Source organism: Octopus bimaculoides, chromosome 3, assembly GCF_046866305.1.
Source record: "Octopus bimaculoides isolate indiv1 chromosome 3, ASM4686630v1, whole genome shotgun sequence".
In the NCBI taxonomy this organism is placed as follows: domain Eukaryota; kingdom Metazoa; phylum Mollusca; class Cephalopoda; order Octopoda; family Octopodidae; genus Octopus; species Octopus bimaculoides.
In genome coordinates this window covers 147709891-147725843 of record NC_142930.1, presented here as the reverse complement: position 1 = coordinate 147725843, position 15953 = coordinate 147709891, and the positions used below count along the sequence as shown (strand labels likewise).

The 15953-nt window shown below is 36.1% G+C and overlaps 1 protein-coding gene across 2 annotated transcripts in view; it reads right to left on the bottom strand.

The window, feature by feature from the left end:
• Positions 1 to 15953, bottom strand: part of LOC106880426 (kinesin-like protein KIF6) — a 227512-nt gene that overhangs the window by 2172 nt on the left and 209387 nt on the right. For both annotated transcript variants that reach the window (XM_089349786.1, XM_089349784.1), the window contains 3 exons: positions 14906 to 15041; positions 9972 to 10261; positions 7683 to 7774 (listed from right to left, as the gene is read on the bottom strand). In XM_089349786.1, the coding sequence (XP_089205912.1) occupies positions 7683 to 7774; positions 9972 to 10261; positions 14906 to 15041 (518 nt within the window). The remainder of the gene's footprint in view (positions 1 to 7682; positions 7775 to 9971; positions 10262 to 14905; positions 15042 to 15953) is intronic.

The following is a 15953-nucleotide window of genomic DNA, read 5'->3' as shown; positions in this document are numbered from 1 at the left end:
GAAAAAGAATAAGAGAGAGAAGGAAAGAAAGAAAGAAACTATTGTTTTTCAGAGAAAGAAACAATCAGCTTTGATTTGAAATGCCAGAAATAAGATTGGAAACAAAAGACAAATGTGAATTTGAAATATTATTATTATTATGCGATAGCAGTGGCTTGACAGAATTGCTAGAGAAATGGAGAAACTGCCGAGCAGTATTTGTTCCAACTCTGGATGTTCTGAGTTCTAACGCTTCTGATGTCAACTTTGACTTTGATTTCTAAAGGAACTGATAAAAATTAAATATCAGTCACGTACTGGGGCTGATTTGTTTAACTGAAGCCCTTTCCCCAAATTTGTGGTAAGAAGTTTGCTTCCCAACCACATGGTTCCGAGTTCAGTCTCACTGCATAGTATCTTGGGCATATGTCTTCTACTACAGCCCCTGGCAGACCAAAACTTTGTGAGTGGATTTCGTAGATGGAAGCAGAAACAAGCCTATCATATATATATATATATATATATATATATATATATATATATGTATGTATATATATATATTATATTATATTACATATATATATATATATATATATATATATATATATATATATATATATATATATATATATATATATATATATATATATATATATACACTTTATTTGTGTATTAAGACTTCCATCGGTTTCATGTTAAGGAATCCAAAATGAAGACAAACACTGATGTTCCACATGATAGGCATGATAATTGTTGAGGCATTCCATAGCATGAAACTAATGGTAACCTTAACCCATAAAGAAAGAATTTTTATCCACCAATGTGATGTTGAGCACACATTCACATTATTCGATATTTGCATACATACACTCATACACACATACATACATGCACCCATGCACACACACACACATATGTCTCTTCTAATTTTTAATTATTATACATCTTCCACTGAAGAGGGAGATGGTTTCCAGCAAAGATACAAGGCACCATCTTTGGGATGTAATTAACACAGATTCACATTTGGAACTTGAGAAAAGTCTTGCATATTTTTACTGTTCCACTCACAGATTGCACTTATTATGTATGAATTAGCCGGTTGATTTCTCTTTCTGAAAATACCAGTTTATCCAGATTCTCCTTTACGTATTTACTAACAAAACCTAGTGCTCCAATTATATATATGTATGTATGTATATGTGTGTGCATGTGTGTTTGTTTGTGCATGAGTGTGTATATGCATATGTGTGTCAGTGTATGCGTGTTTATGTTTCCTCCTCGCCTTGACTGTCGCACTAACAGTGTCATTCATTTCCAGTAGTCTGTGGAAACATGTCTGGTCATAGAGAAATGTTATCTTGCTTGGAAATGGGTGATAGTTGGAAACAGGAAAAGTGGCTGGCCACAGAAAATCTCATCCAACACAAGTGAGCATAGAAAAGTGGATGTTAAAATGATGATGATGATATGCCTGTATTGGAAATCAATAAGTATCATCAAGCAAGGAACACATAATTTGTGATTATGAACATGTTTCAAAGCCACATAAACTACCAGTAATATATTGGTGTTAACTTTTTCAATGAACAAGATTATGGCAGCATTCACCAACTTAAACAAGGAGACCATCCAGAAGAGTTGCAAAAGATTCTGAAGTCATCTGGAGGCCATGGTTGAAGCCAATGGCAATTCTATTGAATAAATTTACTCTTTAGTATTTCAAGATGTTTTTATGTAATTTTGGTAAATATATCTACTAAAATGAGATGTCAATGTTATTTTCATTTTTGTGTAATCTAGACGACAATTTATTCACCGCACTCCACTATCTCTCTCAGATGCCTATTCAGTCCCACTGCAAATGGTTTGAAGCATAGGTTACTGATGAATGCTGTATCATCCACTGGATTGATTGGATCACTTTGTGAGATATCATCACTGTGAACTGCTATATGTCTCTTCAGAATCAAAACCAACTTGTAAGTCCCTTTCACATACTACACAAGTCGAATCACCGATTTTAGGAGGAAGGGTATCACATACAGATGATCTTTCATGGAACATCAGATGGTTGGGTATACCCAGCCTTGGAAAAGAGCACATGCCAACATGTTTCACACACCAACACTTTATGTTCTCATTGAGGTTCTGATGAGAGACTCCCCCCACCCCAAAGCCAACACTTTAGGCTGTCATGCTTCTTGCAATCCTCTTCAAAATTTTTACAGAGCCTCCTATATGCACTCTCTCCACTCAACTCTTTTCAAATGTAGTTCTTCCCAGTTTTTTACACTGATCTGCAGTTCCTTCAGGTTGCTTTTTGAATAGAACTTTTGACTACTCTGGTACCTGAGGTTTCCTGCTGATAGAGATCAGCATTTTTTCAACCAGAATTTATAATACAAATGACACTCAACCATTAAGGTTCAAGCAAATATCATTTACCATAGTCTTGAATCAACCCACGCCTCTTCAGTGAAATTAAGTACACAGAAAGAGTAAAAGCTCATTGAATTGATTGTACCTGTAATTCTAATGTATTTTGAATTCTAGTTGAAAAAGTGCTAACCTATGTCAGTATGAAACCTCAGGTAACAGAGTAGCCTTCACACATTATGTCATGTTGATTTTCTGTGATAGTTATGTTATGAGTTATATATATATATATATATATATCTGTGGAATATTCAGCCACTTACACAGTAATTAAATGAGTTGGTGGTAAAGTTAATGGAGCAATCAGAATTCTCATTATTGAAACCGGCAGATATTAATTTATTTTAAGGATCTTGGGAAGTATTAAATTTCCAACAATCATGATGATGATGATGATGATGATGAAGGCAGCAACACTGGTGGTGGTGGTGGCAATGATGATGATGATGATGATGATGATGACGATAATGATGATGATGAAGATGATGATAGCAGCAGCATTGATAGTGTTGACAACAGCAGTAATGGCAGTGATGATTACGATATTTCTGACGGGAAGCAGCACTGGTGATGGTGGTGGTGGTGGTGTTGGTGGTGGCAGTGGCAATGATGATGATGATGATGATGATAGCAGTGACGGCAGCAATGGTAGTGGTGGTGGTGTTGGTGGTGTTGGTGGTGGTGGTGTTGGAAAGAGGGAGAATACTGTTGAACATAACCGAGAAATATTGAATTCTAAGACTTCTCAAAAGTGTAAATCAATGTGGTTAGATAGCTTAAACTTACAAATTACAATGTTAATACACATTAAGATTCCATATTTTTTTGGGGGAAAAAAAGAAGAATTTTACATTTTAAATAATGAAATAAATTAATAAGAGAGATAAAAAAAAAAAGCAATTGAATGTAACCATTCGCAATCAAGATATTCATTAGAGAATTTAGTTAATTGATTTTTTTTATTTATTTATTTAGTCATTTATTGAATTCTAGGAAAATTAATTATTTTAAATGATCTGCAATTATTTAAATAATTGTGATATATATCTCTTTTTCTTTAAATTCTTCTGTATTCTGAGTTTTGTTTTAAAATACACCGAGATTAGAAATATTATTTCCTTTTCTTTTTATTTTTCCACTTTTTATTTTTTATTTTTATTTAAACAATTTTTGTTATTCTTTTCTTTGGTATTATTCCACATGATCAAAATGGACAAATCTATAGCAATATAAAACCATTAGAATCCTGGCTCCAATTTCTTCCTTTTCTTCTTAAATGAGATATTTATTTATATATTAATACTACTACTACCATTATTATTATTATTATTATTATTATTATTATTATTATTATTATTATTATTATTATTATTATTATTATGCAGGATTACAAAATATAAAGAAATATGTGCTATGTGCTGCTAGTGGCTGGTGACAAGTATATAGCAACATCAGAAATAATCAAGAATAATTGCAGCGAAGAATTACTCCAAGACAAAAGTTTGGCGACAACCTACTTAGAGTAGTCGTTTCATTCCTCATTACCGAGTTCAGCAGCAAAGATGCTTCAGTATCAATGAAACCACTAGATTATGCAATGCCAAAAAAAAATCTAAAAAAGAATTTTATTTAACATTTTCATTCTCATAGAATTTTCATCTTAATCTTATTTCTTTTTTTTTCTTTGCTAAGAAAACTGTTTTGTCTTTTCGTTGTTTTCTTTTTTTTTTTTTTTGTTTTTCTATATTGTTGCAATATTCTTTTGATGTTACTTTGATCCTGTATACAATTACAATCCTTACAGATTTGCTAGTTTGCTGTTAAGCAGAAATTTTATGGAGCAAAATCACAGAGGCAATAAAAGTCATAAATTTGACTTTAAGAAAAGAAAAAAAAGAAATGTTACAGGAAAAAATATCACATAACATTTAAATGTTATCTAAAAACAAATATGGTTAAAGTAATTAAACAAATGAAATTTTGAGTCACTTATTAAATGAGAATATATGACTTGTTCACAATGAGAAAACAATTTTATAATGATGATCATGCAATGATATGTATATATGGTGAAGGAGTGGCTGTGTGGTAAGTAGCTTGGTTCCCAACCACATGGTCCCAGGTTCAGTCCCACTGCGTGGCACCTTGGGTGAGTGTCTTCTACTATAGCCTCGGGCCGACCAAAGCCTTGTGAGTGGATTTGGTAGACAGAAACTGGAAGAAGCCCGTCATATATGTATATATATGTGTATGTATGTGTGTACATGTTTGTGTCTGTGTTTGTGTGTCCCCCCGCCAACATCGCTTGACAACCGATGCTGGTGTGCTTACGTCCCCATAACTTAGTGGTTCGGCAAAAGTGAATGATAAAATGAGTACTAGGCTTAGAAAGAATAAGCTCCGGGGTCGATTTGCTCGACTAAAGGCAGTGCTCCAGCATGGCCACAGTCAAATGATTGAAACAAGTAAAAGAGAATATGGAACCAAAAAAAGCAAGAAGAAAACCTTCCATTCAAACACCATCCTGAAGTCAAACTACAAAATACATACACACACACACACACACACACACACACACACATACATACATACTCTTTTACTCCTTTACTTGTTTCAGTCATTTGACTGCTGCCATGCTGGAGCACCACCTTTTAGTCGAGTAAATCGACCCCAGGACTTATTCTTTGGAAGCCTAGTATTTATTTTATTGGTCTCTTTTGCCGAACCACTAAGTTACAGGGATGTAAACACACCAGCATCAGTTGTCAAGCGATGTTGGGGTGGGGGACAAACACAGACACACAAACACACACACACACACACACACACACACACACACACACACACACACACACACACATATATATACGACGGGCTTCTTTCAGTTTCCGTCTGCCAAATCCACTCACAAGGCTTTGGTCAGCCCGAGGCTATAGTAGAAGACACTTGCCCAAGGTGCAACACAGTGGGAATGAACCCTGAACCATGTGGTTGGTAAGCAAGCTACTTACCACACAGCCACTCCTTTACTTCATGTAAAGTAAATATAACAAATGAAAAATCCTTCAAGAATCCATAAAAAATCCCAGATCAATACCAAAATTTCATCATCTGTTCCTTGTGTCATTATCAACTTTTTCTGCAAGTTTCATCAAATACTGTTCACAACTTTTTGAGTTCTTTTGCACACAGACGGACAGACAGACAAACCAACGCTGATGAAAACATAACCTCCGTCCGTGGCAGTGGTAATGATAATAGAAGCAGTAATGATGGTGATCAGAAAAATTAAATAAATAAACAAACAAACCCTATGATGATAATATAGTAAGACATAGTATAGTAGTATGGTATAGATAGGTGAAGGGTCAGAGATTACTAGGAGATATCAGTAGGGCAAGCCAAGAAATATAACCTAGTGGTGAAAATGATAAATTTGATGTGAACTATTGTTGTTAGGTATGTATTCCAATGAAGCCTGTTAAAGTAGATTAATATAGAATAGACATAGTCACATCATCATCATTTAACATCTGCCTTCCATACTGGCATGGGCTCAATGGTTTGATAGGAGCCAGCCAGATAGAAGACTACCCCAAGCTACTGTGACTGTTTTGGCATGGTTTGTTTTTTTTTATGGCTGGATGCCCTTCCTAACACCAGTCACCCTGTAGAGTGGAATGAGGGCTTTTTGTATGGCACCAGTACATGTGAGGTCAGTTTTGGCATGGTTTTTACAGTTGGATGCCCTTCCAAATGCCAACCACTTTACAGTGTGGACTGGATGCTTTATTATGTGCACCAGCACTGGCTGAGTCACCAAGCAACTTGCAAGACAAGGAATTTTGAGAGGGGAGGGAGCATTAGAGGAGGTGATTGCGTGTCAGATGATGAAAGATTAGAGTGTGACAGAGAGACAGAGAGACAGAGAGGCAGAAACAGGTGTGAAAATCAACAGAAAAAGGTGAATGAATGGAAAAAGATAAAGACATTTAAAAAAATGGAAAGGGAGTTCTTCAGAATGAGAGAATTAATGAATGAAATAAATTTAAATAAAATTATATTTTAGCTTGAGGAAGTATTAAGTAAACGAATGGCTTATTTATATTAGCCAATTAGTAAGTTAAATATTTTGTATCTGAACGAAAGAGTTAATCATATAATTACTTGAATGGTGGAAATGAAGGACAGGAGGGAATGATAAGAGGTGATTATAATAATGAGTCTCTGTTGCTGAAGCATATTGTACGAAAATGTGAATGAGATAAAGATTTAAGGAGAAGCGATAATGATAACCAATTTAAGGGGACACTGGTGAATAATAAGGGAATAAAAAGAAGCTTGTAAAACCATAAAAGCAGAAAGCCAAATCTCCAGGATATTGGAAATGAATGAAATTGTGTGAAGGATTGTTGATTAAGGTGTGAGTACACTTCAAAATGAAATTAAGAAGTAAAAGGCAAAGATAGGGTATTGAAGATTAAGGGTGAAAGAAAACCTGAAATTTATAGGGAAAAAAAACTAAATATTAAAAGATGGAGTAATATAGGAATGTGAGGGTAAACGAGCGAAACTTATGAAACTGTTCAATCATCAATCTTCCAATGATTTTTACCTTTTATTCGTTTCAGGCATTTGACTGCAGCCATGCTGGAGCACCACCTTGAAGAATTTTTAGTCAAATGAATCGACCCCTGTATTTTTTTTTCAGTCTGGTACTTATTCTATCAGGCTTTTTCTTTTTTTTTTTTTGCTGGACTGCTAAGTTACAGGGACATAAACTAACCAACCCCGGTTGTCAAGCAGTGGGATGGGGTGGGGTGGGGTGGGAAGACAAATACAGACACAAACACACACACACATATATACATTTAGTAATAATAACAATAATCCTCGGATGGAATTTATAAACATTTAATGCATTGCTAAGCGCATTTCCACAAATCACATGTCTCTTCAAATCACATGTCTCTTCAAATCACAGTCCATATTCCTGGGAGGATTACAGTGTAGTCTGTAGTATCCATGGGCATTAGGTTGATCACCCGCAAAACACTGGTTCACCAGTCAGCATCATTAGACTATAGCTGACATAATGGAATAGGACCTTTATTTACATGTTCGCTTAGTATTTGGGTTTATTTTCTGATTTGTAGGGTAGGTGCGAGAGATTAGAACTGGCTTGCTCAAACATAAAACAAATAGAATATTTGGGTTGGATATGGCCAGTTTAAATGTTAAAGGCTTAATGACTGTTAATTACTTACTTTGTAACAAATTTCTTCTAGCTTGAACAAAGGCTTTAATATCAGAATCAACTTGTGCGTCTCCAGTCAATGGAATGTTTCCATGTTTTAACCTAGACACAGAAATGAGAAATAAGTAGTCATGAGATTGTTTATTGCAGAGACACAGGGGTCGAAATACCCAGAGGTTCAATTACTTGTATTTAGGGCCAAAATTTGGAAGTGGAAAATAGCCCTGACTTCAAGGTAGACAGCTTTGTCTGTTTGCTTACAATCTACATAGAAAGAAACTAAATCACAATCACAATAAATGCTAGACTAGGTGAAACCAACTTCTTCATTGGGATAAAATTAAATGTTTTTATATCGTTAAAACAATATTCATATTCATTTGTAACACAATAACGTTTTTGCAATTAGCATCATGACAGTTGCTCTTCACCCTTTTAAGGTAGCAAACAACTTTAGAGCATATATATAGTTAGATGTTCCCTCCACTATAAATTCATGGTGTTATGAAACCAGTTAGCTGCAACAGTAGAAGTCGCTGTAGTAGTGATAGAAAAGGCAGAGAGATGAGATTTCATATCTGTGGGCCCCAGTGACTGGATTATGTTGGTAAACAACTTCATGCTAATCAGTTAGGTGACCTTGTGTTTGGATATCATCAACAACATCTGTATTGTAATACTATATTTATTTCTATATGTCTCAGACAACTTTTATGTCTGCAGCTGTTACTTGTGGTAGACATATTCAGTTCAGTAGGAGACTTATCTTTCATCTGCAGGCATCCTCCGTATTATGGAAGCATCACATTCCTGGAATCTTGCCATAACAAGGAACTTCAGAACACAAAACATATTTTCTCCTTGACTTCCATATTCATTGACATGAAATTGTATGGTAAAATAGGTTTCAAGTCATGAAATTTCACATTTTAACATGATTTTTCAGGAAGCAACACTTTTCATAATGAGGGTGAAGCCTGTACTTTATAATATAAAACCCCAAATGAGCCTCTTGGCATAGCTGCAGGTATTTAAATGTCATTTATCTTAAATTTATTGGTATTAGAATTGACAGTTGGAAGTTTTATAAAGATTTGTTATGAAATGAAAATGCAAATTTACAAACAAAAAATGTGTGTAAACTTTAAAGTCAATCAAACCAGGATTATATTAATTTTTTTTTTTTTTTTTTGTTTCTCATTTTTAAAATTGTTCTGGAAAAAAATCTGAACATTAAAATACAGCCATAACGCATCAAAGTTAAGGTTTTTTTTTATCCACAGAAATATTTTTCCAATACCAATGAGTAAAATATAAAGTGGATGTGTTTGATTGTTCAGGCGTAGGCACAGTTGTGTGGGAAGAAGTTTGTTTCTGAGCTATATAGTTCTGGGTTCAGTCCCATTGCTAGGCACCTTGGGCAAGTGTTTTCTACAATAGCCTCAGAACAATCAAAGTCCTGTGAGAGGATTTGGTAGACAGAAACTGAAAGAAGCCTGTCATATTTGTATGTGTGCATGTGTGTTTGTATGTATGTGTGTGTGTGTATATTTTGTCTTTGTCTTTGAGTTTGTCCCCACCCCCACCCCACTTGACAAATGGTGTTGATGTGCTTACATCTCCATAATTTAGCAGTTCAGCAAAAAAATAAGGGATCTTTCTGATTTGGCAGACACCATTTGTTTTCTAACGAAACACTTTCAAACTTGGGACACTGGTAGAATGTGTCATATAAAACATCCTTTACTCTTAGTATTGTTGAGAAAAGTTTATATTTTTAAAGTTATTTCATGTTAAAATTGCCGTATTTCGGTAATTTCAACCAATCACTGACGTCTATTGAGGTGAAAACAATTACTGCTGTGGATTGTCAACAAAACGTTGTGGTGGTGTAATGGGATCTTTTTCCTTGAATAAAATTAATGCCATTGTTTGTCAACAACTATCAGCAGTACTGTTATCTATGACATCGTTCATGCGTTTGTACTGGTTTTAGCTTTAGGGTTTCATAAATAACAGTACCATCGATAGTTGTTGTTGACAAACAACGGCACTAATTTTATTCAAGGGAAAACGTCCCATTACACCGCTAGAACATGTTGTTTACATTCCACAGCAGTAATTGTTTTAACCTTAATAGACGTCAGTGATTGGTTGAAATTACTGAAATACAACTTTTAACATGAAATAAAATGGTGTATTTTACGTGCCACCTGCACAGGAGCCAGTCCAGTGGTACTGGCAACGAACTCGCTCGAATATATATATTTTTTTTAAATAATCAAATATTTGACTTTACCTCTGGTAACTGACAGGAGCAGAACTCATTCTAGCAACGGTAAGAGGTTGTTGTCCAGTAGAATATGGAGCAGAATGTGTGTTCAAGGCAGTGGAACTTAGTCTTCTTGGAAGATCTTTAGTTGGGGGACCATTACTGTTTATGGATTGCATTGATAAAAGTGAAGACGACTGTGACAATTTTGAAGTTGCTTGCCCTGGAGACACCGAGTTGTGATAATACTGAGTCTGTTGCTCTTGCTGTTGTTGTTGTAGTTGTTCTTGTTGCTGCTGCAGTTGCTCTTCCTGCAGCTGTTGGCATGAAACAAAATTAAAATGTAAAATTATAATTGTGTGTGTGTGCATGTGTACTTGCACATGTGTGTGTGTGCAAACATGTACGTGTGTGTGTGTGTGTGTGTGTGTGTGTGTGTGTGTGTGTGTGTGTGTGTGTGTGTGCAAAGGCACCTGGCCAAGGGGTTACAGTGTTGGGCTCATGATCCTAAGGTCATTAGGTCAATTCTTGGGCCAAGTGGTGTGTTGTGCCCTCAAGCAAAGCACTTCCTTTCCCACAGCTAAAGTTCACTCAGCTGGAACGCAGACCAATTAAGTAATGGTGTAGCCTTCTCTTTCTCAAGCTGTTACATCCTACATGCTCCACTGGATCACAGGTGAGATAGGCAAAAGGTATCTATTGATAAAATAATTAGGAAAAACATGGTACATGCTATCAATCAGACATCTGGAGATTGAGAATGAGACAAATTCCAGATGGCTTCTAGATGTCAGGCTTCTGTTGATTGACACAAGTCTTGTGGTGTAACTGGTTTGGAACTGACCACAGTTCTTTTGTCTGTCCTTAGCCCATGTGGTTGGACAAGATGTTAGTAGATAGTTGTCATCAGAATGTCTGGAAGCTGCGGTATTTAGCAATGACAGTTCATTGCATTTGTTGCCACACATGGTAGAGCAGGTTGTTATCATGGCTTAGCAGAAAACAAACACTATAGTAGTGATTTATTACTCTAAGTTGCATGTGGCGAAGTAAAACTGTTATTAAATAATACAAGTAGCTCCTATCAAATGAGTTGTTGAATGCCACCTTCTTTTGTTTGTTGTCTCACTAGTGTAAGTATATATATATATATTCTTTTATTCTTTTACATGCTTCAGCTCTATGACTGTGGTCATGCTGGAGCACTACCAGTGACATATATATGTATATCGTCGTCGTCATATACATACACATAAGATGATAATTTATTTTCGAATGCAGAGACGCTGTTAGAACAGCAGAATTATTGGGTAAATCACCCGTAAAAGTGGAAAAATTTGTTAGCAAATTTTTCTGCTTTGTAAGGGGGATTTATCCAATATTTATGCTGTTCTAACGGCATCTCTGTGTTCGAAAATAAAATTATTATCTTATTTGTATCTATATACACATTTCAATGCTTATAAAAAATAAATCTTAGTTTGTTTATATTTATGATTATATCATCATCATCATCATCATCATCAACGTCCGCTTTCCATGCTAGCATGGGTTGGATGATTTGACTGAGGACTGGCAAGCCAGCAGGCTGCACCAGGCTCCAATCTGATTTGGCAGAGTTTCTACTGCTGGATGCCCCTTCCTAACGCCAACCACTCCGAGAGTGTAGTGGGTGCTTCTACGTGCCACCGGCACGATGCCCAGTCAGGCGGTACTGGCAATGGCCACACTCAAAATGGTGTTTTTTACATGCCACCCGCACAGGATCCTGCGTGGCAGCTTGGGCAAGTGTCTCTTCTACTATAGCACCGGGCCAATCAAAGTCTCATGAGTGGATTTGGTAGGCAGAAACTGAAAGTACATACATAAGTACACATACATATATATATATTTATATATATATATATATATATATATATATATATATATATATATATATAAAATGTCTGTGAGTGTATTTGTTTGTGTATAATAATATATACAAAAAACTCGAATGGCATAGATTCAGAAAGCTATACTAAACTAAAAACATTTGTACATACAAAGCACACACACACATGTGCGCATATACACACATGCATGCATACACACACAAACACATACAGACATTCACATAGTGTGAAAGAATCTTAAACATACATATATGTATATATATGTATGTATGTATGTGTACATATATATATATATATATATATATATATATATATATATATATATATATATATATATATATATATATATATATATGTATGTATGTATGTATGTATATATATATATGTGTGTGTGTGTGTGTATATACACATGTAAATACACACACACACACACATACACTCACACATGCAAGTACACAAACACTTGTCTAAATGGTGTTTCTAAAATCCCCTTTGACACATATAACCAAATAATACTCTAATGTAATTTCAACATGAAATGCAATTAGTGAAACAAGTTCCTATCTGCAAAAGGAAACAGAACTTGTGGAATGGAGGAACAAGAGCTTTGGAATGAGACTGCATTGAAGCATGTGAAGAGAAATGGGGGGGATGGGGGGGGGACCGGTTAAGGTGCAGACAAATTATAGGAACTGGATAAGAGAGAAATCACATGCATAGAATAATGAAACAAGTGTGGTGGATGCTAAAGCGATGGGTTTTATGTCTTGGAAATGTATAATGAAGAGGAATGTTGGTTAGATGGGCAGGAATGTGGGTGAGATAGACTTGTTGGAATTGTAACTGGTGAAATAGTCACATAGGAAGTAGAAACAGAAGCTTTGTCAAAAATTCCTGTTATTTGTGAAGAAGTGGGTTGTGCTACAGGCAAGACTCAAATCAAGGCAAAGATCTGTCGCAACATAAACAGGTGAACAAGGTGTGCTTGTAGTAGGAACAATAAAGAAGTAGTTTACTGTAATGCCAACATATATCATGCATATTGTCACTGCTGCAACAGAGTAGTATGAGATGCTATCTGCAAAAGCAATTCACAATATCAATGCATGTCGTGGATATATAGTAGTAAAATATTGAATCACTGAAGCGAATAAATGCTGTCAAAAGATGTTCATGCTACAGTAGCAAATTAGCAACAGAATCTATAAATAGTAATAATAGGCATTGTTGACATGTATCATCACTACAATAAACAAATAGCAACCTTATTGCAACAGATATTATCTATAATAGCAACAAGAATTACCAACAGAGGTCTTATTCATCATCATCATCGTTTAACGTCCGCTTTCCATGCTAGCATGGGTTGGACGACTTGACTGAGGACTGGTGAAACCGGATGGCAACACCAGGCTCCAATCTAAATTTGGCAGAGTTTCTAGAGCTGGATGCCCTTCCTAACGCCAACCACTCAGAGAGTGTAGTAGGTGCTTTTACGTGTCCCCTGCACGAAGGCCAGTCAGGCGATACTGGCAATGGCCACGCTCGAAATGGTGTCTTTTATGTGCCACCCGCACAAGCCAGTCCAGGGGCACTGGCAACGATCTCGCTCGAAAATCCTATGGAGGCCAGTCAGGCAGTACTGGCAACGGCCACGCTCGAAATGGTGTCTTTTATGTGCCACCCGCACAAGCCAGTCCAGGGGCACTGGCAACGATCTTACTTGGCTTGCCGGGTCTTCTCACGCACAGCACATTTCCAAAGGTCTTGGTCAGTAGTCATCGCCTCGGTGAGGCCCAATGTACGAAGGTCTTGCCTCACCACCTCAGCCCAGGTCTTCCTGGGCCTACCTCTTCCACGGGTTCCCTCAACTGTTAGGGTGTGGCACTTTTTCATGCAGCTATCCTCATCCATTCTCACCACATGTCCATACCAGCGCAATCGTCTCTCTTGCACACCACAACTGATGCTTCTAATGTTCAGCTTTTCTCTCAAGATACTTACACTCTGACGGGTATTCACATTGACATTACACATCCAACGGAGCATACTGGCTTCATTCCTTGCGAGCTTACGTGTAGTAACAAAAATAGTTATAGATATTATAGACAGCGGTAACAGAGACAGTTTCACATATATCATTATGAATGCAACAGAAAAGCAAATCAACAGATGCTATCTATAATAGCAACAGGAATTACCAGTAAATGTCTTATTACAATAATAAAATCGCAACAGATGTTATAGACAATAGTAACAGACAGTATTACACATATTATTATTATGACAGTAACAGAATAACAAATCATTGTAGCAAACAGATGTTATCTATAATAGTAATAAATATTATCAACAGATGTGATACTATATGCAGTGAATGGTAACAGATGAAATCTACAATAGCAAGTGGAAATATCAACACATATCATCCATAATGAAACAGAACATCAAATACAATCCACAATAAGCAACAGGCCTTATCAACAGATGCAATACATCAGTAATAAAATAGCGACATGTAATTGCCAACAGTAACAAACAAAATCAACAGATGTGATTACGATAGTAACACAACAGCAAATAATTATAGTAATTGATGCTACCCACAGTAGCAATTGACAATTCCAACAGATGCCGTCAATGCATTGGCATAGTGGCACATAAAAAGCACCAACCGATTGTCGCCGTTGCCAGCCTCCTCTGGCCCCTGTGCCAGTGGCACATAAAAGCACCCACTACACTCTATGAGTGGTTGGCGTTAGGAAGGGCATCCAGCTGTAGAAACTCTGCCAGATCAGACTGGAGCCTGGTGTGGCCTCCTGGCTTCTCAGACCCTGGTCGAACCGTTCAACCCATGCTAGCATGGAAAACAGATATTAAACAATGATGAAGATGATGATGATGACTGATGAATCAGAGCTGACCTGGATCTAAACACCAGCATCAAAATATATTGTTAATTAATTACAAATAAATTTTCACATTCTTGTCATGCAGTATTACTCATATTGTGATAAAACTGCCACACTCAATCTTTCTCCAATCACAACCACCCAATGTCATACTCACCATGACCAGATTTACTTGCTCAGCCCACCATTCTTCAAAGGCTTTCATTAGTTGAACCTTTTCTTTCTCTAGCAGATGCTGACAATGTTCTATTTCAGTCTTCAAATTCCGGAGGGAGTTGAAATTATCTTTGTACCTGTAACAGAATATATATATATGTATATATATGATATATCATATTCTTTTATAGTTTTACTTGTTTCAGTCATTTGAATGCAGCCATACTGGACCACTGCTTTTAGCCGAACAAATCAACCCCAGGACTTATTCTTTGTAAGCTTAGTACTTATTCTATCAGTCTATTTTACCAAACCGCTTAGTAACCGGGATGTAAACACACCAACATCGGTTGTCAAGAGATGGTGGGGGACAAGGATACAAACACACACACACACACATATATATATACGACAGGCTTCTTTCAGTCTGCATCTATCAAATCCACTCACAAGGCTTTGGGTGGCCCGAAGCTATAGTAGAAGACACCAGCTCAAGGTGCCATGCAGTGGAACTGAACCCAGAACTATGTGGTCAGGAAGCAAGCTTCTTGCCACACAACCACACTGCACCTATAATATATAATGTAATATAATGTAATATAATATAATATAATATATAATATAATATAATATGATATAATATAATATAATCTAGTATAATATAATACATATATAATGTAATATATATATATATATATATATATATATATAGCAATGAGAGAATGGAAGAGAATATGCAGTATCCATCAACTTGCAGACAGTGTATTCCGTTGATTAATCTGTTTATTTTATAACTAAATTGACAAAAAACACAATATACAGACACTTATGACAAACCATGTCATATTAACAATTAAGATTTCAAATATAAAGGACATTTAGCAATTGGAGAAGGGACAGAAACTTACAGCTGTTTCGGCCTAGCATTGGCATGCCCCATTCCATCTCTATAGCTCCTGTACGCCGGAATAATTAGTAAATGAAAATGATGTAATGGGGGTACATGCATGATTTGCCAGGCCTCTTCAGAGATTTACAAAATTCAATAC